At 41.9% G+C, this 23723-nt stretch overlaps 1 protein-coding gene across 1 annotated transcript in view; it reads left to right on the forward strand.

Annotated features, from left to right (window-relative positions):
* Nucleotides 1-23597, forward strand: part of itga3b (integrin, alpha 3b) — a 35879-nt gene extending 12282 nt beyond the window's left edge. Inside the window, exons 2-26 of the mRNA XM_010894496.4 lie at nt 6020-6147; nt 7581-7663; nt 9570-9819; nt 9968-10066; nt 10488-10692; nt 11059-11252; nt 12046-12134; nt 12318-12454; nt 12633-12722; nt 12811-12878; nt 14000-14142; nt 14501-14647; nt 14734-14831; nt 15023-15191; nt 15289-15363; nt 15493-15572; nt 15714-15791; nt 15926-16028; nt 16494-16667; nt 17002-17118; nt 18694-18807; nt 18900-18998; nt 19854-19979; nt 20523-20686; nt 21083-23597. Coding sequence (XP_010892798.2) covers nt 6020-6147; nt 7581-7663; nt 9570-9819; nt 9968-10066; nt 10488-10692; nt 11059-11252; nt 12046-12134; nt 12318-12454; nt 12633-12722; nt 12811-12878; nt 14000-14142; nt 14501-14647; nt 14734-14831; nt 15023-15191; nt 15289-15363; nt 15493-15572; nt 15714-15791; nt 15926-16028; nt 16494-16667; nt 17002-17118; nt 18694-18807; nt 18900-18998; nt 19854-19979; nt 20523-20633 — 2977 coding nt within the window. The 3' untranslated portion in view covers nt 20634-20686; nt 21083-23597. The remainder of the gene's footprint in view (nt 1-6019; nt 6148-7580; nt 7664-9569; nt 9820-9967; nt 10067-10487; nt 10693-11058; nt 11253-12045; nt 12135-12317; nt 12455-12632; nt 12723-12810; nt 12879-13999; nt 14143-14500; nt 14648-14733; nt 14832-15022; nt 15192-15288; nt 15364-15492; nt 15573-15713; nt 15792-15925; nt 16029-16493; nt 16668-17001; nt 17119-18693; nt 18808-18899; nt 18999-19853; nt 19980-20522; nt 20687-21082) is intronic.
* The last annotated feature ends 126 nt before the right edge of the window (nt 23598-23723 follow it).

Below are 23723 nucleotides of genomic sequence, written 5' to 3' on the forward strand. Positions count from 1 at the left end.
TCTGTGCAAAGCCTGAGCCAAAATATAAATAATCTACCAAAAATACCTGCGGCAACATTTAACCGAAAAAAATTAATATACACCTATTTCGTCTGTAAAAATCATAATTTTTCCCCAGTTAGCCAAATAAAAAGTTTTATTTGAAACTGAAGAGGACGACTTTGTTGTTTGGAACATTGAAGAAGAGAATATTGGCCAATCCAATGTGATGTGTGTGTGTTGGCCTGGATGTCCAGAAGACAGATGACGAACAAAGACACTGTGCTTGTAGTGTCACTTTTTCCTACTCTTTCTACTTAGTCTCCCTTTGTGATACAATGCAGATTCTGTTCCTGCTATGTGCCTCTTCTCTCCCCACAACACCACCCAATGTCTGTATATCTCCCCCAACCTCTCTGTCTTTCTCTCTCTCTGTCTCTCCACCTCTGTTTTCCTCTCTCTCCCTCTGCATCTCTATGTCCCTTCCATCTGTCTGTCTTTCTCCTTCCATCTGTCTGTCTTTCTCCTTCCATCTCTCTGTCTGTCTTTCTCCTTCCATCTCTCCGTTTGTCTCTCTCTCTGTCTCTGTCTTCCCATTTCTACATTTCCCTCTCTCTGTCTCTCAGACCTTTGTTCTGTTCTCTTTATATCAATCTCTGTCTCTTTCCTTTTTTCTTACTTTCTGTCTCCGTTCTAAGATGAATCAGGCATGTCTGGCATAAAATCACCATTTGTGACTCAGCAACTGTTTGTGGAAAATTGATTCAACCATTTGATTTGACTCAGGAATCCACAGGTGATGCACCTTTGGAGTGTGGTCTCAAGAAAATGCTTATTTTAGACAAATTACCCATAGAGGGGCACATTTCAACATGTCCTTTGAGTTGGAATGCAGCTCCAAGTTCCTCCTTTCTGATCCAGAGAGAGTTGAGACTGTTCATTAAAAGGTGATGAGCAGAGGGGGAGATATGGGCGGCCATGTTGTTTCATATTGAATAAGAATATCAGAGTGAAGTTCGGCTACTAGGCAGTCAGTCTGATGTAGTTTATTATGGATAAGGATGGCTACAAGTCACAATTATGTTACTGCATTCTCACAAAGACACCATTTATTTCTCTTTATTTAGTGTGATTTGGTCACATTTAGTTTTTCTATTATCTAAAGATGCAATCCGTGAGTTTTACTCTCCGTTATTGGCTGGATGTTGTTTATGCGTGCATAATGTATCATTACAATCACTATCATTCCTTAGTTAGCCATGACATTTCAAGTTTATGAGGGGTGGTTTTGATGACATTGGGCACAAATTAGCACATACATGACATCCACATCCACAATCGCAGAGTTGGGGAGTAACAAAAAAACATCAAATATTGTAATCGGATTACTTTTGAAGAAACTTTCATGAACATCACTATTTGAACCCAGATAACAGTGGCGTTCCGTAGTTGTTGTGTGTGTGATCATCACATGCACAAAGGTGGGTGCGCATAACCAGATTAGTGACAATGAAGTGGTGGTGGAGCAAAACATCAGACTACTACTGCAAATGTAGTCTAGGCCTACGTGCGAAAAGATTCAGATATCTTGATGTTTTTTTCTTGTTAATGCCCTTTTTGAGAAATGTACATTTTTTTTTCAACAATGTTTTGAAGCAATAAAAACATGAATAAAACACAAATAACAGAATAGGCCAACACATCCTTAGATTTTGGGTCATGTTCAAATAAAGTCAGATTCTGGAAGATCAAGGTTTATTGGATAAATTGGAATGACTGAATATCTGACAGACCTTTAGTGTGTAATGTAGGAATGTAGCCAAATTATAAAGTAGAACTGAAACTTGTAACTTGTTGTGTCACGATTAATAATGGTCAGTTAAAAAATAACAGTGTTTGAAGTAATTTTCTTGTTGTATCACAAAGAACACGGTAGATTAGCAACTGCATTTTCACAATTAAGTTATTTAGCTTCTCTAGGCCTGCTTCCGTTTTGCGAGAACATGTGGCCCTATAACAAGCTTCAGTGGCTAAGTTATTGGAAGCCTAAAATAAAACTGTTTACAGTTATATTGCAGTGGATGAACTGCACCAACAAGGAACATATTGCTTTCAGTTTTGATTTGGATAGTGCAGTTCACATAGCGTAGTGGTTGGCTATTCAACTGTCATTGTTTTTTAAAAGAACGAACCAGCCATGGAGTGATTGAAGTCATTGTCTTCATTATAGGTACTGTATAGTTAGACTAAAAATTCAGTGGCAACAAGCTTCAGTGTAGCTATATTATAGTAAGCCTAAATTCAAACTGTTCATGGTTATATTGCGATGGGTGAACTGTACCTAAAACAAAAACATCATCATCATTTTCTTATCCGGGGCCGGGTCGCGGGGGCAGCAGTCTAAGCAGAGATGCCCAGACTTCCCTCTCCCCAGACACTTCCTCCAGCTCTTCCGGGGGGACACTGAGGCGTTCCCAGGCCAGCCGGGAGACATAGTCCCTCCAGCGTGTCCTAGGTCTTCCCCAGGGTCTCCTCCCGGTGGGATGGGACCGGAACACCTTCCCAGGAAGGTGTTCCGGAGGCATCCGAAACAGATGCCCAAGCCACCTCAGCTGACCCCTCTCGATGTGGAGGAGCAGCGGCTCTACTCTGAGCTCCTCCCGGGTGACCGAGCTTCTCACCCTATCTCTAAAACAAAAACATTCCTCTCAATTGCAATTTACTGTACATAGCATAATTCACAAAGCGTAGTGGAACCAGCCATGGAGTGATTGGAGTCATTGTTTTCATTACTGTATAGCTATTAGCTTACAGTTATCTCTTTCTAATTTAATGTATTGAATGTAGTGTAGCGACCCTGTTATACCTGTTGTTGGTTTGGATGTTAGCTAGTGTAGGGAACTAGTTTTGAGAACCGTGGAGTTTTGACTAATTGGTTTCACAAAGCATAAGTAAACCGACACCACATCTCTACACACGTATCACGAGCAACAACACCCGCTGTTTAAAAAGTGTAGTGGTTTAAGACAAAGTGCCACATAGTAAACCGTGTATCGAATCCACCCAGGGGCAACACCATTCATCCCCTCAAATCGCGGGCCAGCGGAATTAGGCTTGTCTGGTTCCTTTTCTTGTTATTTCTTACTTTAGATTCCAGCTTTCATCTACAGTACAAAGGAACTTGTAGAGCATTTTTGAACTGTTATTTTACCAGGTTGCAGCAACAACTTGGTCTCGGAGCGGTAATCCTTCCCATCCGCCACCTCCACTGAAAGGCATCCTGGGGGAAACACTGTGGTATGCCAGTAGTTTGGCAGGTTGAATTGCCAAAATAAGCCAAAGGTGACCTGCGTGCTGCAGTGCTTGAGATGAGGGACGGTTGGGACATTGGGTGAAATGAGGACGGTCTTGTGTGGACGTGTGTGTCTGTGAACCAGGTGAATCTGAGCCAGTATTGGTCTGGAGGGTTCTGTACTAGCGGTTGACGGGCCCTTGTTTCACACCTCTTGGCAGACTCTTCCTGCAATTCCACATGGATCTGGAAAACAATGACCAACTCAGGGTTTTTGCATACTGTTTTGTTTTGAGCAAAGGTCTGTTTATTTTTTTTGTGTGCTTGTTTTTAATACTGTTTTCCAACTCTATTGCCACACAAACAAAGTTAGCTCCTTTATGGAAATGGCCTGACATTAAAACAAGCTACTGTACACTCCAGTGTGTGGACACATACACAAATACAGACATGGGTGCCTGGCCTACACGCTGACATGCTCACACAAAACACAAAAGACGTGTACCCCTCATATAAGCAACAGTATGCACCACACACACACACACACACACACACCTTTCTGTCACTACAATGTGGGCCTGTCCTCTGCTTCCCTGAGACATAGTTCTGGTTCCTAGTACAACCTTGATTCCCCACATGTCTGTCAGTGGTCCTGGCTCTCAAACCATCTGTGGAGTCTCAGATAAAGGCTAACTACTGAGAGATTAGCCAATTTATGTCTGTGGTAATCACTCTTGAAGGAGCCTGTGGGAGCACATGTCGTAAGCACCATTAAGTGGTGCTTTGTGAGGCACAGTTGGCAGGCCAGGGTCCCATTAGATGTTACTGGTTGTCATCACCCAGGGAAGGCCATCGATTAATGGCTGAAATGCACATCAGGAGTGAGGAGGGAGGATCGTCTCTCGTCTCTGTTTCAGACGAGGCCGTGGCTGGAGTGTGTCAGAGCCTTGCTCCTGGGAGACGGGAGGCCAGTCCTACTTATTATAATGGCTGGGAGTAGATTAGTAATATTAAGAATCTCAGTGAAGACATGTTGCCTCTCTTTTGATTTCTCTTTCAGGGACGCATTTACTGTGCAAGTTTACTGAGGGCTGAATTACTGTACCTGTTCATTATAACTGCCTGAAGTGGTCTCGGTGGTGTTCCTTGGTTGATCCAAATGTATGAGGGACGGGAGTTTTCCCTGACCATGGGCATGATGAGGGAAAACCCGTTGGCCTCCGTATGACCTAGTGAAGACCTACAGTGCTTTGGGAGGGCTGTTATCGCTCACATTTGAACAAAACGTTGGCCTGATACGTTTTCTGTGGGAAGGCTGGATATTCACCCTGTGTTATGTGAATAAACATCAAAGCCTTGTAAAGGTGGTGGTGCCAGCAACCTTTATATAAACACATCACCCGTAATGTTTTGCACAGTTCGACACATAGTGTTGCTCACAAGGCAGGAGTAATGTGTGTTATAATTTATCAGGTCTGCACATCTTTGAAATATTCATCTGGATAATCTCATCCTCCCCTTAAAATGTGTATTCTGAAAATGAAATTCTGGCACACCCCTGAAAAGCTTAAGCCATTTTGTTTCAGAGCTTCCGCAGACCCTAGTGAATAGTACTTGTATTGGAAGCACTGTCCTTTGAGGAAGGCTATATTTCTTCTTAGGCCACTATGATCTCTCAACTTTTTGCACTCTCTTTTCTTTTATTCGTCAATAAGGTATCAGCCTGATGAGTGCCGTTTTAATTCTGTCCTACTGGGCCACTCTGTCTCTTCTCGCCTGGTTCAGACAATGTTAGCTACTTGTTAGGCACCAGAAACACTTGTCTTCCTGTTGGTATCAGCGTGCTGTGCAAATACATGACCCAATGTCACAGATATATAGCAAACACTTTGTGATGGTTAACTGCACCCATAGTGCATTAGGACCCTTGTGCCTAGAGTATTTACAACAATCCCAAAGTTCTCTCCACGCCAATTCATTGTTATCATCTTTGCTGATTGCTTATCATATTTCTTGTGAATGAGAATGCTTACCTCATACTTCTTAAATATACTGGCCTTATTAAGTCATTCAAATGAAATAAAGCATGTGCTGACTTGATAATGATGTGGCTAGCCACAGGGCTTTTTCCTTGTTGATAACTGGCTGCTTCAAAGCTATTTTCCCCTGGTAAGAGGTGCTCATGTTGTGGCTGTCTGGCTGCAGCCTCTGGGTGACTGAAGAAAAAGACAGGGTTCTCTACATAAGCTCAGTGTTGTGTCCAGACTTGTACCCTGGTTAACGTTGATGCTCCGACTCCCCTGCTCTCTCTCATCTCTCATCTGTCTACCGTGGATGTTTTTGGAAGTCATGTAGCTGCCCTATTCCAGCCCAGTGGCTTTGCGGGGTGTTCTGGGCATGAAGACAAGGTCAGGGTGCGTTGGATGAGGCAAAAGGGGGCGCTGTCAGTGTTCTTGTGTGAAACATTGACATCACCTTATAAAAATAATTTTGCTGCATCAAGTAGTTCCTGCATCAAACAGTTCCTGCTTAATAGAGTCATGGTTCCTGTAATGAATATCTTGGAATAAAAGGTTCTGTCATGAAGTACTCTATCTTATAATCCTAGCCTTAAGACATGTTGCACTGTTATATAGACTCAGGAAACAGGAAATTACTGTGATTTAATTGGTTATCTACTGTCTGTCTGTGTTCATTTGTCTCTGTTTGTATGTGTTTGCATGTATGTATGTTTGTCGACCTACTCAGCCTTCTAGCTGGAGCACCCAAGGACAAAGCAGTGAGTCTGAGGAACGTCAACGAGACAGGTGCCATTTACTCTTGTCCCATCACCACAGATCTCAACGACTGTGCAAGGATGGACCTGGTCAGCTCCAGTAAGTACTGGCACTGTGTCACTACAGTGACCTGTTCCTGTGAAAGAGCTGTGATAGTTTAATGAGTAACTTGGGGCTTAGTTGGGACAGGGTTGAAGTTTTGTTGAGTAGCCTATTAAGGTTCTGTTTTTTTATAACTAGTGAATACTTTGTAATGTGTTAGTGTGTAGACTGGGTTCACTCAATGTGTGGATTCCCCATCTATTTCTATGTGGATGTGCAAATGTGCCAATGTGTTTTTTGGTTATTCAAGTCTAGTTTGAAGGAAAAGTATACTGTACACCTCACACGCAATGTTCAAAACAATGAAGACACCTGAACCGTGTCAAATACATAGTAGAATTAAATGTCTAAAAATCAAGTAAACCTAAAAATTATTTGTTGACTAGGTCTTTTGTTTTTTGTGACGTTTATAGTGGAATATATCTACATGATGAACCATTTACTCAGAAGAGTCATATATGAGGGGTGGGGATTATGACTGTTGTGTAAACATACTTTTTCTCTACATATATATATACAGCTCCATAAAACATAAAGAGACCACTGCACCTTTTTCTTTCCTTTCCAAAGAAGGTCGAAAAGGAAGGTTTTGAGCGAGGAACAGAAGGGTTAAAATTAAGAGACCACTGCAAATTGAACGCTTCTGTTCCACACTCAAAACTTTCCTTTTCAACTTCTTTGGAAAGGACAGAAAATGGTGCAGTGGTCTCTTAATTTTTCTGTATATATTATAATTTTTAACACATTCTTGTAAATAATGTTTCACCACATAGAACATTTTACCTATTCAACATTTGGAACCACAATAACCATGTATGTTACCAAAATGTCTATTGGATAAATGAATGGCCAATCAATTTCCTGAGGAGTCAGAGCCTTAGCCTCTGAAATACATCTTAAAGGGAACATAGTCGCAGATAAAAGTTATGAGACTGAGTCACCTATTGTACAATTTGAACTGTAGACTCCAGACACTGAAATTCAGAATGATAATGAGGTATGTACATTTAATGTTAGTCTCTGTACATTTTAGTGGTTCACACTGGTTCAGGCTTGATCCACATTTGATGAGGCTGCAGCTGTTTTTAATGCTAGGTCTTTTCAGAACGCTCATGTCTTTACACGTGTCGTTCAGTTGGAATATTACGTCTGAAATGGTCCAGACAGTGATCTATCTAGGCCTACGTCCAATATTATCTTCATTTAGTTTGAATTCATTGTCTGTCCTTTTGTCATTAAAGTAACCAGCAACTTTGCTGATGAATTGATGTGACTATACAGAATGAACAGTCATTGAAAAGAAACGTTCACAGCTTCACGCCTCTGGTTACTATCGAGCATGAACAATTGTCCTTTAAAGCATATTGTGATGTTGAAGTATTAAGTGGCGTTGCATGTTACACCTTGAACACGTGTTTCTCCCAACACAGCGGACTCGACAGAGATGGTGGAGGGAATGTGGCTTGGGGTGACAGTGGCCAGCCAAAGAGACCTGCCAGGGGGCCGAGTGCTGGTGAGACAACAGCCTCCTCCTATCGTGTGAAACAAGTGCTCTTAGAATACAAGCTCCACCCTCATTTATCTTTAGCACTGTCGTCAGTTTGCGATTTATGCCGTAGTTTGGACATCAGGTTTGTTCTTAAAGAGATAAATATACACAAGATGATGCATTAAAATGTCCCCATGCAAATACAGTCCCCATGCAAATACACAAACATAATACACTATATATATAACTGTGGTACCAAGAGCACTGGGGGGGTTGTTGTAACGTGAGGGGGGGAGTGAGCACAAAAAAAGAAAAAAGAAAACATTAAAAAGATTAGATAAACTGTTGGAAGTAAAGCAAAGCGAAAGGCGAACAAGACACACAAACCACATAGCTGATGCAAGCAATAATCCACAGTGCAAACGACAGAGAAACTTAAATTGTGTCGGGCTCTCAGGAGCCCTATTGGCAGGTTACTTTTAGCTGGGGGTCATCGCATTGGGGATCATAATATTTCCTGTTTCTAAACATTAAACATCCTTGACATTTCATTAGTTACTGCAGTGTTATGTCCACAACAACAGTATGAAACCAGATGAAAATGTGGTATTTTATTATAAATACTGTGTATAAAGTTTTAAGTGACATATTTTAAGATTCGCAATATCCAGAAAACTCTCATCACACCTGCTGCTATTCTATCGGTCAAAAGTTTTACAACATCTAAACATTTCCAGTTTTTATAGAAATTCACACAGTTCATGTCATAATGTGTTCTGAAAGAAGAGAAAATTAGTTATCTCTTTTTTTGACTCATCAGCATAGCCACCTTTTGATATAACTGCCGAACGCACTTGTGGCATTCTTTCTACAACGGAAATCAAATATTGTTCGGAAAGTTGTTCCTAACACTTTTGCAGAAGTTCCCTCAGATGTGTTGCACTTGTAGGTTGCTTTGCTTTCACCCTTCTGCCCAGTTCATCCAAAACCAGGTCGATGGGGACTATGTTGGCCATTCCATGATTTGAAGCCTACTGTCTTTTTCTTTTCTTCTAAGGTAGTTCTGACATAGCTTGGAGGTATGTTTGGGGTCATTATCTTGCTTTAGGATGAACCTCTGAACTACTAGGCGTACAACAGACGCGTACAGCATTTTACGGAGCTGCAAAATGCTGTGGTAGCCCTTTTGCTTCAGGGTGCCACTTATTCTGAAAAAAAGGGCCAGACAAGCCTCTTGTTCATATTTTGCCATCTTACCAATGGCTTTCTCACTGCCACTTGTCTTGTCAAACCAACTGCGTGAAGTCTTCTCTTCACTGTTGATACTGAGATCAGTGTTAAGCCGCCTATCAGTTTCTCAGAAACTTTGTGGTGTAGGAAACTGTAGTCACTGATTTGTCTAGAGGAAAGACCTACACTTTAAAAGGTTATAATGTCTGTCTGTCTTCTTTTGTTAATTGCCTTTTTCTCGCCATTATGGTAGCAATATACTACTTCCTGCAGTACAATACTGTCTAAATAATGCTTAAGAGGGTGTAGTAACACAGTCTGTTCAAACACTGCTTTTATACAAACAAGAGGTTTTTTAAGTAATTAACAAAAGTCGGGACACTTTCAAGGGTCAATTTACTTCTATTCCTGCGAAACAGTTGTAAGTTTTTAACCCATTACTTGTTCCCTGAACATACCTTTTTTTATAACTCTGAAATGTACATAATTTTTCAGTTTTAGGTAACCTAAACTTTTTACCTCTGTCTGTTTACCACTTCCCTTTGTACCATTTTAGGCTGGTCAATGGACTTACATTTAGTGTTCTAAAACCTATGACCGGTAGCATTCACATATAAATGTTTAACAAAAAGTCGACGTTGATCCGACTTAAACGCTTCTCAGTATAACAGAAAAACATTGTAATGCTTGGTTCCTTCAGGCATGTGGGCATCGCTACGTGAAGGTGTTGCAGGGAGGCACGGAGGAGCAGAGGCGGATGGTGGGAAAATGCTACGTCAGGGGAAATGACCTGACCTACGACCCTAACGACGAGTGGCAGGCCTATAGCTACGAGCTGTGTAACCCCAACTACGACATGGAGCTGGAGGGGCTTTGCAACATCGGCATCTCGGGGGGCATAACCGACACGGACGTCTACCTGGGCTCTGTGGGCAGCTACCTGTGGCAAGGTGGGTCACCCGAGGAGTTCAACGAGTCAGGAGGTGAAGGTGGCAGTCTTGAGCCAAAGCCTGTGAGCTGTTCTGTAAGATCATAGCTAAAACGAATGTGTGAAACTTTGTTCTATATATGTTTTTCCTGTTGTTATTTGTTACCCAGGCAATGTTCATGTAGTGTGGAGAAACCCTGATCCAGGAAACACATGGGACTCCAGTGAAAAAGACTTTGGGCAACTGGACAGCAGAAACAGTTATATGGGTATGGCTCCGTCGTTTTCCGGGCTAGTAGAGCCATTTCTGAACAAAGACTAGGAATGGTACAGTACAGGGGATTTTCCTGCTCTTTATTTGTTTTTTAACATGTTTTCATCACATTTTGCTGGGAGCCAATCTTCAGTTCAGAAGGCTTACAAACGTAACCCCTCCTGCATTTATAAAGATACACATCTCTTTAAATGAAACAGAACAAAGAAGAGGAACTACAGATGCTATCTAGATGTTTAGAACAGAGCAAAGCAAACTGTATCACAGGAAGTTACCTTACACCCTTGTGTTGAAATATTTAAGGGCCCTGATTTGGCCTGCCTAGCATAATATATATATATATATATATATATATATATATATATTTTTTTTTTTTTTTTTTACCATACTTTCTAACCTTGTCTTTAACACCACAGGTTACTCTGTCTTTGAGGACCGGAAGTTGCTGAGTCGGGATGACATCACAGTGGTGACGGGGGCCCCGCGGAATGAGTCCATTGGCTCAGTGACGCTGGCTAAGAAGGGCAACACAAACCTGGTGCCTGAGGTTGTCATCCTTGGAGAACAATTGGGCTCATACTTCGGGAACAGCCTGGCTGTCACCGACCTCAACAACGATGAGTATGTCATCGACCATAAGAAGTCCCTAGCCTTAGTGCATCTTTCATAATTTTTCTGAAACGTTTACACTGAGAACAGTATATAATATTCATTTGAATACTGTCACCCATATCACAGAACACCCTGTTCACAGTATTACCACAGCTCTTGCATTTGCCGAAACCTTTTTTTTTATTCGTAAAAATGATCTAGTTTTACTAAAAAGTGTCTACAAATATATCTTTTTACGGTAAATTACAGTTAGGTATAGAATATATAGGGTCCAATGTTTGGTAACACCTTTCACTGATACCACGATTTGATTTGGCGTATGCTTCTTGTTGCTCTGTGAGTTTGTGTGTTGATGTTTCCGTTTCACCGTCCCAGCTGGAACGACTTGATTGTAAGTGCGCCGTTCTACTTCGACCGCAAGGAGGAGGTGGGCGGGGCGGTGTACGTCTTCATGAATGAGAACGGATCGTTCCAGTCGTCTCCTAGCATGGTTCTGAAGGGTCCCACAGCATCTGGTTTTGGATTCGCCGTGGCAGCCATTGGGGACGTCAACCAAGATGGATTCCAAGGTAGGCCCACGGAGATACATAATGAGATATACGTAATACATAAAAAACACTTAATGTTCTCAGTTAGTCCCACCCGGTTGACTTGATTTAACTAGCGGAAGCCCGTAATAGTTTTTCACAATGGCATCTCCTAGTGGCCACATCCTATTATGGATGTTCATGCAAAAACTGCCTTTTTGGAACTAGAGGCCTGTATCAGTCTCACTGGGTATTAATAAAGATGAACAATTTGTTTGCATTTTGTCAATGTGCATGTCCTTCTTTCCTTAAACTAATCTCTGATTTGACATTACTGGGCAGAAGAATGCAGTTCTCCAAAATGCAGTTCTCCTGCCTAGTAAACTCTTGCGAGTGAAATAAGTAAGGGTGCAGGAGAGTAAGGCCAGGTGGACAATGAAGAAGAGAATGATGGTTGACTTCCAGGGAAAACCTGTCATGTGATTCATTAGTTGGCCGTGCATCATAAAATTTTACAATCTCACCAATATTCTACGTGGAAAAAAGAATTGGTGTCAGCAGATTTCTGCCGCCATGCTGCTGCCATCTAGTGGCCAGATGACAGAGTCTAATTTGCAGATAAGCGCTTGATTGTTTTTACTCCTGCAAATGGCAGAGTTACCCATTAACACACAAATGGAGGACCAAGGGTGGAGGGGAAGGGGTCAGTTTGAGGAAGTGTCCTCTATACACTACTTACTGTTTTAAGTATGCCGATTTTCGTTTGGTCAAACATAATTGGTCATTTTCTAATTGTATGGTAATGTATTTCCAATCCTTCCAATGCCCTCTATAGACTTTGCAGTAGGAGCCCCATTCCATGAGTCGGGAAAGCTGTACATCTGGATGGGAAGTAAGCAGGGAATCGCCAAAGAGCCCAGTCAGGTAGAGTGCTATTAACTGTTAAGGAATTACACTAGTTTGTTTAATTTTATAGACCATAGTTCATTAACAATCACCAGGTTATGCATGAATGAGGTGAATGCAGAAAAATGGGGGAAAGATTCCGTTTTGTAACCTGCAGTTGGTCTGGGTTATCTAGCAATGAGTATTTGCTGCCCCCTACAGGTGATTGAGGGAAAGTCAGTAGGAAGTGGGGGGTTCCAGACCTTTGGCTACTCCATCAGTGGAGGAATGGACATGGATGAAAACAGTTACCCTGACATCCTGGTTGGTTCACTGGACGACCGCATCGCACTGCTCAGGTAACTAGTGGACGACCAATAGGGATTGAATTAGATCAACTAAAACTGTCATTGCAAACATGGGTATGGATAATGGGCTTGTTTTTTTTTTCACCCTGTAAAATATCCGCTCTTGAAACTGTGTTTCCTCTTGTGTATGTGTTCTTATTCTTTGTGTAATCTTTTGACTTCATTTCAGGGCTCGTCCAGTTATCCATCTCTTTAAGAACTTCACCGTACAGCCGAAGATTGTGGACCCTAACGCTTGCCCACCTAATAACAAACCCTGGTGGGAAGTATTTCTGTCTGCTTACACTCAATGTGTAAATTCATTTCAGCGATTCTTTGACCGTTGACACTTCTCTATGTTTTCACAGTGTGACCGTGACAGTGTGTTTCTCCTACACACTCAGCAATGGAAAAACTAATTTTAAGAAAGACATCAGTGAGTGGCATTTCCTTTCTAATGCAATCTCTTCATATTTGGCCAGTAAAACTCCAATAATGTAACATTTAAAGGCCATACATACAGTGCCAGTCAAAAGTTTGGGCACACCTGCTCATTCAAGAGTATGTCTTTATTTTTACTGTTTTCCACATTGTGGAATAATAGAGAAGATATTAGGACATTGAAGTTACAGTTATAGAATCGTGAAGTAACCAAAAAAGTGCTTAACAAATCAAAATACATTTATATTTTCCATTCTTCAACGCAGCCATCCTTTGCCTTGCTGACAGCATTCTACACTCTTGGTTTGTCATAACTTCTGACTGGTACTGTAATGTTTAATCATTTAGAATGAAAATGGCTTTCTGGTCCCCACATGGGAGTAAATTATAGCTATTTGGACAATTTCGCTTATAGTGCATTAAAGTAGTTCAGTTCAAGTTTAGTGTTTTTATTTCTAAAAGATTACACCAAGAAAATGTGAAAGCTGGCAAACTGTGCTAAACTTTTATCCCGTAAGTTTTCTTTTATCAAGCAAATATACTTAGAGCACGTTCATATGGGACCAATTCTGGTTAACTGTGCCTCTCACCTTGTTGGAACCAACAACCTTTAGTCTACTGGCTCAACACTCTTGACCACTAGGCCACCATGCCACCCCCACTGTGTAGTTGCTTCACTGTCTAATTGCGCAAGTGTAACAGGTAATGACTAGGCGAATGGAAGACAAGAGTGGTCATTGATAATGTCAATGAAAAATCACTCTGGTTTAACACAAGTTACGACATGTCCACACAGGATCCGTCTTACCCCAAGGCCATCCATCCTAATCACATATGTACCATAAACACATAACAAAAGACATTCAACAAGGCTGTGAATCACCGGCGTGTCCTCAGCTGGCACTGTTAATCAGGTGCAAAGACCGTCAACAGCTAAAACCGTCCATAATGCTCAGTTGTAGCGTTTCAGTCAACCCAATCATGTATTACAGGAAGAGATAGTAGAATGCGCTAATTACATCAATGAATATAAACTATTTTATCCATCTCAAATGTTCCTTCACAAGGGGCATATATATTAACCTGCCTGTGTTTGTCTTTTCTTCCTGTGTGTAGATGTGAAGTACACAGTGGAAGCTGACAAGGATCGGCGGAGCCCACGAGTTCGCTTCCTTGACAATAACCCTTACACATACACCGGTGTCCTTACCTTACCATCGCCCAACATTGAGTGTGAGGTGCTGGAGCTCAGAGTGGAGGTAAGTACTGTGCAGAAACATAACCCACACATACACAGACATGCGTTTTTATGACACTTAAACAAAACACTAATCCAAAACCTAACTCCTATCCTAACCCTATTCAAATCACTAAACCTGAGTTTTATGCCTGACCGTAACTCTTCATCCTCACCCAAACTTTAGTCCGTACCCCAACCCCCCACCCCCCAAAGAAACAAAATCACCCTAAAAAGCATTTTGAAATGTCGGGATTTGCAAAAGTGGTGACATTTCACCACGTTTCATGTTTTCATGTAATTTCAGGACGTGTGGACTGGTGAATGTTGTCAAAGGGGAAAGTAAACACAGGCACATTAATCTGTATCTCCTTCTTCAGGATAATGTGAGGGACAAGTTGGAGCCAGTGGTTTTCTTCCTCAATGTGTCCCTGAATGAGGAGAAGTTCAAAGTCCGAAAAGTCTTGCAGAACCTGGACTCCTACCCGGTACTGAGCCAGAAACAGAAAGTCACTGAGAAGACAGTGGTACGTTGACGAATTCGAGAACAACCCGACCATTACACATTGTAGTGCTGAGTCTACATTTCCAAAACCCTTGTCTCACTTTTCAGATCAACTTCAAGAAGCAGTGTGGCACAGACAACAAGTGTACCAGTAACCTTCAACTCACAGCTGAGTTTGCCGACGACAAACTCAGGCCATACCCCAGGTATGTGGAAAAAAACGAGGACCGTGCGATACATAAGCCTGTCGGGCCGGGGGTGTGAATACGTCGGAATATTTCGGTCGCCCTATCAGCCATGCGTTGTAATCCAATCGATCACACACCATGTTTTGTTAATATCCCGTTTGACTGCAGTTCATAAGGTTCTGTGATGTCTGCTCTCTGTTTGTACACAGGAAGGCGTTCCAACAGGTGTTGAATTACATCAGTAGTGTGAAGAAGATTATGCTACTAGTCTATGTGACTAACTTGCCGAACCCTAGGAAGGTAGCGGAGGATGCCCACCAGGCCATGCTCAACATCACCATACCCTCCACTCTTCGATACTCTGGTGTGCGCTCCCCGGTAAGTCCACCGGGGGGCGACAGAGGGTTAAGTGAATTCTGACCATTGACGGTCAGCAACAGCTGATGTGTAATGTGACACGCATATTTTCGTGTAGGATCCTGAGGTAGTGTGCCGTGCTGAGGAGACTGTTATTTGTGACCTGGGGAATCCACTGAAAAGCAATAAGAAGGTAAGGCCAGTCTGTTTTCACCCGTAACATTTGTACAGGCCATGACAGCATTGGTTTCGCCTTATTTTGAAGTTCACTTGTGGTGGAAGTTAACATCTCTATCTATCTAAACCCTGCCTTGGTTTTCAGGTTTCTCTGACCCTCATCTTGGAGACAGCAGGTATCAGTCTCCAAACCAGAGAGATTGAGTGTCAGTTGCTGTTGTCCACGTAAGGAGAAATTTGTCATCGCTCCACATCTCTCATTATCACACTATCTTTAGGGTCTTCAGGGTCTGGATGGAAAATGGCCGTGTGATTATGGGAATGTAGGAGTCTCATAAACTGTCGGGTTTGGTGTCGTTTCCCCAGGTTGAGTGAGCAAAATGACCTGTATCCTGTCTCTGTGCCCCTGCTGGTGGAGAACACCATCCAGACCTCCTTCTCAATGTAAGTGTCACCCCAGACCCACGCAGCCATGTTGCCCCCGACGCCGCGCTGAAACAAACAGACCAACCTGATTAACGTCCACTGTCATTGTGTCTTGCTCCTCCCGCTTCCTTGTCTTCACCCTCTCCAAACAGAGAAAATTCCCTGGTCCAGACACACTTCAGCGGGGAGGTGATGGGGGAGTCCGCTATGAAAACGACCAGGGATGTGGGCAGTCCAGTGGAATTCACTTTCAAGGTGAGGGGTCACCGACACGGATGATGTCAGCTGTGTTGTCATCCCTGGGCTTGTGAGTCATATTTCCCTTTAAAGTCTAACCAGTTTATGACCTTAACAGTTTTTGTGAGGGAACATGGTGGAAAGATGATGTCCTTTTTCCGGAGTCGCATTGGTGAGCTAGGTGTAGCTACAGTGGATGTTGGCAGCAACTACAAAGAAACCTTTGGGGGGGGGGGGGGGTCATATTACTACAAAGCCTGCGACAAATGTCACACTGCGGTTGGGAATAATACATTACAGAATGTAGCTAGAGATTTTTTATGTAGAACAAACATGCTTTGCTTTGACAACAAATTAGTTCAGCTCTGTATAGGCTGCAGTGTATTTCAGTATGTGTTTTTGTTGCTGTGTGTGCATATGTGTGTGTGTGTGTGTGTGTGTATGTGTCCTGTGGTGACCGTGATACCACCATCCTTCCACTAGGTGTCAGTGGAGGGACAGCCATTAGGTGCACTGGGAACCTTGGCGGTAGAATTTGAGTGGCCCCATGAAGTGACCAATGGGAAGTGGCTTCTCTACCTGACTGAGATCGTCACCGTGGGGACGGCTGAGACAAACTGCAATCCTCCAGGGATTGTCAATCTGCTCAACCTCACGGTGAGTTAGCAGTCTTTCCCAGGCTGTACACAAGCCCCATAATCCCATAATTATGTATCTCAATGTGTTACGTAAACATTATTCCCTCATCAGTCTCAGTTTACAATCACAGTTAATCATCATTATTTGGAGTACTCGAAAACACTCAAAGAAACCAGAACCTGACTCACAGGTCTAAAATAGGCTAAATATTCATTATGTCTAAATAAGGATAGACCAAAAAGGTCAATAGTATTTCAGGAAGGTAGTAGGAGTTCTCTGTATTTCCACACCAGTAATTATAGTACTGTCATGCGGTGATGTAATGTGGTTCTTTCTCCGTTTCTCTCCCTAGATGCCAGAGAAAAGCAGCAAGCGTCACAGACGAGGGGTGGATGACCAACCGCCAAATATCATTGAGGTGCAGGCAATCAGTACTGGGCTGTCTCCTCGAAAAGAGACCTACAAACTGGTGAGGCCATTAGAATGTTCTGTTCTGTAAATCTGTTCTATGATAAAGAGACCTATGTGCTAATATGACCATTATAATAACAGCTAATGTTTTTATCTGACATAATGGTTACCAATTCCACATGTTGTTTTAGAGGAAATCATTCATGTAGAAGAAAAACACAATTATAAAGGAATTAGTTCTGGTGCAAAACTAGTCAACAAATTGCATTGGTTAACTCAAGTAGGTAAGTAGAATGAAGTGGGTATATAAATGGGAACCAAATGTAAGTCAAAGGAAGGATCTGTAGAAAGGAGTTTGGGTGGGACTCTGCTAAATGGTGACAAGAAACCTGGTCAGTTTGGTGCTACCCATACAGGTGAATGCAAAACACACCATCCTGAGAGGATAGGAGATCTCTGATGGTATCAGGAAGAGGGTAGTGAGAGCACATCAGTCTGGGGAAGTCTATACAACCATCTCAAAAAGATTTGAGCTCCATCAGTCCACTGTGAGGCAAATCATTTCCAAATATAGAGCATTTAACATGAGAGCAACTTGGCCTAGAACTGGACATCCTTCCAAACTATCTCCAAGAGCCACAAGAAAAATTATAAATCAGGTTAATGCCAACCCAAACATAACATCTGGAGATTTACAGACTTCCCTTGCTGCATCTCAGGTTACTGTGCTTCAACAATGAGAAGAACGCTGAATCAAAATGGCATTCATGGGAGGGTTGCTAGGAAGAAGCCTTTGCTGTCAAAATAGAACCAAACTTTCTGTCTTAACTTTGCCAACGACAAACTGGACAAACCTGAAGGTTTTTGTAAGTCAATTTTCTGGACAGAAAGGTCCAAAATTTGTCATTTTGGTTGTAATCAAAACCACTATAGTTGGCAAAAACCTAAAACTGTCTACCATCAAAAGAACCGTATCCCAACAATCAGGCATGCTATTGGGAATGTTAAGATCCGGGGCTAGGTTTCCTCTTTTTGAACTAGTTGACTGCACATCATTAAGGGAACCCTGGATTCTAAGGTATACCAGGAGGTTCTTGGACAGAATGCCAGGCTTTCAGTCAAGGAGCTAAAGCTGGGTTGGAAATGGGTCTTCCAACAAGACAATGACCAAAAGCATTCAAGCAAATCTACCAAAGAATTGCTCTGGAAAATGAACCAAGATGCTGTGACAGGACCAGAAGCAAGCAGTACATGCCATTTAATTCTGAGTTCTGTAAGGAGTGGGCAAAAATCTCAAAATGAAATATGCCAGTGAGTGGGTATTGGGTATAGGAGATGCTTACTCCAAGTTATTGCTGCTATTTGAGGTGCCACTAGCTATTTAATGGAAGGGTTCACATAGTTCTGCACTGCAATCTGCAAATGATGGGGGTCATATATTTTGGGACACACTATTCTTTTTTATTGTTGTTCACTTTCACAAACAATTAAAATGTAATATTCATAATATTTTGTACGTTTATACAAACCTAATGACCATCCCTGTCAGGTACACATTATTTTAGGCAGCACTGTATATTATTATTCATTACTGTTGTCTGGGTCTAATTCTGGGCTTGTCTGTGTTGTGAAGGAGTGTTCATTGGGGACTGCCCACTGTGTGACCTTCACCTGCCCCTTGGTCAACATGTCCTCCTCTGCCAAGATCATTGTGAGGGCACGTGTGTGGAACAGCACTCTGTTAGAGGTGAGCGGTCAGATGTTATAGTGAGACTCTTGGAGCAAAAAACTGCTCAATCCAAATAGGGTTGTCGTGAACGTAACTTTTGTTTTTTGCAGGACTACAAAAATGCTTTAAGGATCGAGGTCATAGGTCGAGCCGCACTGAAACTGGTGACGGACTCCTCCAACATCAATATGGAAAGAGAGACCAGAGAGGTTGGTGTTGTAATGATGAGGATGATTTTTGAGAGGGGTTGATAGTTTAACTATTTTTCAAAAAATAAACTATTCATAAAATGCTCACCCGTTTCTAAATGTTCAACCTGGTCTCATTGGAATATGTGAAAAACTATTTTACAAAAATCTTTGACAGCCAAATTCATGAGATATATTACTTTAGGCGAAGTAACGTTAGAATAATAATCCAGAAAAAAAAACAGGAACCCTACAGGCTGTGTTCTGGATCCACGTCCTTCAGCGCCACTGACAGGAGCACTACCTACTACCCCAAACAGGAAGTTACTAGAAGAGGTTGGCGAGTTGCGGTATTACCAAATTCACTGCAATATGTTACAAGGGACTTATTTTCAAACCATAACCCAAACCTTAACCCCAGTGCTGTGATACCTAATGTTAACTGTATTGTTAAAATGCATTTATTACATATTGTTGCAACCTTGGTAAGCCCATTACTCATCCCTCTACATCTGTTATCCTGAATGTCGCCCGTTTGAAATACTGCTTGGATGTTTTGTGTAAATTCGTAATATGTGATACGTTTTAGTTGCTTTTGTAACATCTTACGTTTTCGTACCGTTTGTAACATATGATGCGTTTAAATTGAATTAGTAACATATGTTACGTTTTGGTAGCACATTGTAATGTAACTTAACGTAATGTAACATATCATACAATATCTGGTGCAATAGAGTTATGTAAAATAGTTTATGTATTCCAATGAGACCGGGTTGCAACTTCTCCTTTCCGCTTACACATCTCCCCAAGGGTCCTCCATTCTCCCATTGTTTTTCTCACTCACTCATTCTTCTCTCTTTTGTTTCCATACTTCAGTTCCGGATAGATATTGACCCTGTCCTTGGGGTGGAGCAGCCTTACGAGGTTCCTCTGTGGATCATTATTGTTGCCGTATTAGCAGGGATCCTGCTGTTAGGAGTCATCAGCATCATATTATGGAAGGTGAGCCCCTAATGGCATTTCAAATCCATAACCACACTGGGTCTGTGTTTATTTTGTTTGAATCTAAACCTGTTCTGATATTATGTATTTTGTACATTATCTGCTTGGATTAGTATGCAGTTTAATCTACCGCACAAGTACAACCCATTGTATACTGTTTATATGTACTGGGTTTGTATCAAGTAGGTTGTACTGTACACACTGTATCAGTGGTACTACATTGAAGTTAACTGTGCTAGCTAGCTAGTTTTAGCATGCTCCTGCTTGCAAATACACTACTGTTTGTATATATTAACCCCAAGAACACTAGCTTACAACCGCTAGCTAGCCTCTTGCTTCTCCATGTTCATTATCTTCAGACTAAGGCTTGAATTTATTCAAACTCAACAGTGAATGGAGTGTCTTTACTTACAATATTCACTGTGTCCATTTCTAATCCTGAAAAGTGAAAAGTGTGCCCGTGAGGGGGTTCTGTGAATTAATTTGAACAACGCAGGATGTGAATAATTTGAGCCATAACTGTACCGCATGGTGGTCCCCCAGTGTGGCTTTTTCAGGAGGGCCAACAGGAGGGAAATGTACGAGGCCAAAGGCCAGAAGGCTGAGATGAAGACCCAGCCATCAGAGACGGAGCGCTTGACAGAGGACTACTGAGACAGGAGAGGCCCCCACTGAGGGGCTATGCAACACTCCACTAGGGCTCATGGGTAATGCAGTCCTCCGGCCTCTGCCACAGGCAGTGTCTAGCCTGGTAGATGTGAAGTGTTGTAGATTGGGGGCTCAGTGTGTTGAAGGTGATGTTGAATGTCTTCCATACATAACTAGCTTGTGTCCCTTTTCCTTTTCAGGCTAACGGAGTGTACTGTAACTAACATTTTTCCTTTTCAACTGAAGATCTATGTATTTTACAGCATCACTCACTTTCCTGATGAATTACTTTAATCTCTGTCCTCTACAATTAACCTTATCACTAACTTGTCTAACTTGTGTTTATTCCTAAATTTAGCTTCTTGATTTTTCCAATCACTACATTTAAAATCCACAGTTAAAAGACACTATTGGAGTATGACTTTCCCTAATAAGTGTCTCTGCCTTCCCAACAGCTTGGCTTCTTCAAGCGCACCATCTACTACCGGATTATGCCAAAGTACCACGGAGTGAAAATCCGTAAGGAGGAACGCTACCAGTTCAACATGGGCTTCCAGCCAGAGGATCCAGGCAAGAAATACTGGATCACCAACTGGACAGAGATGCAACGTTACTACTACTGAAACCCTGACCTTTGACCCTGAAACACTGATCTCTTGAAACCTGCCAAATCCCAGGAGAATATGGTGTTGTCAACACAACTGGGAAGGTGGAAAAGAACATGTTCTTAGATATTGCCTGGGTTACTGACTTGAATGACTGTTGAAAGTGATTTTTCCCAGGCAGTTTTTTTTATTTTTATTTTTTTATTCTAAGTTAATGCTAATCATGGAAGAGCTGCAGTTGGATGTTGGAGATGTAGGAGGTTACACTTGTTTTGAACTCAGCAATAGTGACGGGAGGACACAGTGGTTGTTGTGAGGTCACACAAGTTGTAGGTGACAGCACAAAGACCAATTGTAAATACTGACCAATTTGATTCTGAACATTTCTGTATAGAAAAGGCTGAGTACAAGTCAGTCAACTTGCATACAAATATATATATATTTTTTAGAGCAGTATGCTAAATATACGGTTTTAGATTTAGCAATGTCCTAAGCATTTTGATGAAAGCAGTGATGTACATTGAAAAGGGGGTGTTTTAAAAAATCTCATTTTGGTTGTAATTCTTATTTTCCTACCGGGGCATATATATAAGTAAAAGACCTTTGCATGTACAGTGCAAACAAGGTAAATATGAACACAAGGGTATAAAAAAATACATGATTTTTGTTTATCAGCTTGAACTTACACTAAACATTATCATATGAATACAAACTTTAATTAAAAAAGATATTAATTGGCATCAGGAAATAATAACTGTATTAAAAAATGTGTGCCAAAATTATTGGCACCCCTTGAATATCTAATTAATAAAATCTAATTGATGTATATTCTAATTAATATTTTACTTTTTACAGTTTATCTGAGTCTTTGGGAACTCTTATGTGGTCATTCATTACATTTTGTTTCACCGAGAAACAAATATGAGGTGACACACACAAAATAAACTCCCATTGTCATCATCAACATGAGAAAGACCAGAGAACACACAATTGTTAATAAGTCTAAGGGTTGCTGACCATCACAAATAAGGCAATGGCTATAAAAACATGGATACACCCCTGAAAATACCCATACCCACTATTAGGCCAATAATTTAGAAATGTTAAACACCCGGAGCTAAGATGAATCTTCCTGGATGAGGACACATGTTTTTCCCACACGCACAGTGAGAAAAGAAAATAACATAATCCCAACTGTGTAGGGTATTGGGTATGTAATGTTGTGGGGCTGTTTTACTTCCACAGGCACTGGGAACCTTATTAAGACACATGTCAACGTGGACTCCATTAAGTACCAGATTTAAGACCAAAACCTGTCTGCCTCTACAAGGAGCCTAAAACAGGTTTGTCATTGGATCTTCCAACAGGACAGCGATCCAAAGCATACCTCCAAATCAACACCAAAATTGTTCACTGACAATAGAATCAAGCTTTTGCAATAGCCATCACAGTCCCCTGACCTAAATCCCATTAAAAACCTGCGGGGTGAGCCAAAGAGCAGTGCCCACAGACGAGGACCAAGGACTCTTAAGGATCTGGAGAGTTTATATATTGAGGATTGGTCTCAAATTCCTTCCAGTGTGTTGTTCTGTCTCATCAAACATTATAGGAGATGGCTAAGAGCTTTTATCTTGGGAATGGGAGGGTGCACAAAGTGCAAAATGCAGGGATCCCAATAATGTATTTTTTTTCTTTGAACAGTTTTAATTAGATTCATATGATATTTGGAGTGTAAGATCAAGCTGACGAACAATGTTTTTTGTCCATATTTACCTAGGGTACCAATAATTCTGGAGGCAACTGTATATTTTTGTTGCATATGAGATTGTGGAGGAAACTTACCGTTTGTCTTTATTTCTGTTTGTGATCAGATGAATACGCCTCTACCATGTATTTGTTGAAGATCTGCATTGCAACCTGGTTAATATTCATAACATTCCCGCATTTACAGTTAATGTTGCATGTCGACTGATTCGTCTGTTACTGTTAAATGTCCATTGCCCTATAATGCTGAACTTCTGGGCTACGGATTGGATCTAGGCCGCAGTGGCTGTAGATGTACCCGTCCATGTTCCTCTCTCATCTGTCTGCGTTTGTTTGGTGGACAGCGTCAGTGCTTCAGCGATGATGTCACCACAACAGCGGTTGTGCAGATCTCTATCGGTCGGCATTGGGACTTTGTTATGAGCGAACAACAAGAGTGCCTTAAAAGATGGATTCTGCCTTGACCCTTGCACAGGACATGAGCGGAGTGCACGCAGTGCACCTCAGGGCCGTGTCCAGCAGTGTGACGTGGGGGCGTGTCCAGCAGTGTGACGTGGGGGCGTGTCCAGCAGTGTGACGTGGGGGCGTGTCCAGCAGTGTGACGTGGGGGCGTGTCCAGCAGTGTGACGTGGGGGCGTGTCCAGCAGTGTGACGTGGGGGCGTGTCCAGCAGTGTGACGTGGGGGCGCTGCACACAGGCCGATTTTACCTACAGAGCTTTAGACAAG

Source organism: Esox lucius, chromosome 5 (genome assembly GCF_011004845.1).
Source record: "Esox lucius isolate fEsoLuc1 chromosome 5, fEsoLuc1.pri, whole genome shotgun sequence".
Taxonomy (NCBI): domain Eukaryota; kingdom Metazoa; phylum Chordata; class Actinopteri; order Esociformes; family Esocidae; genus Esox; species Esox lucius.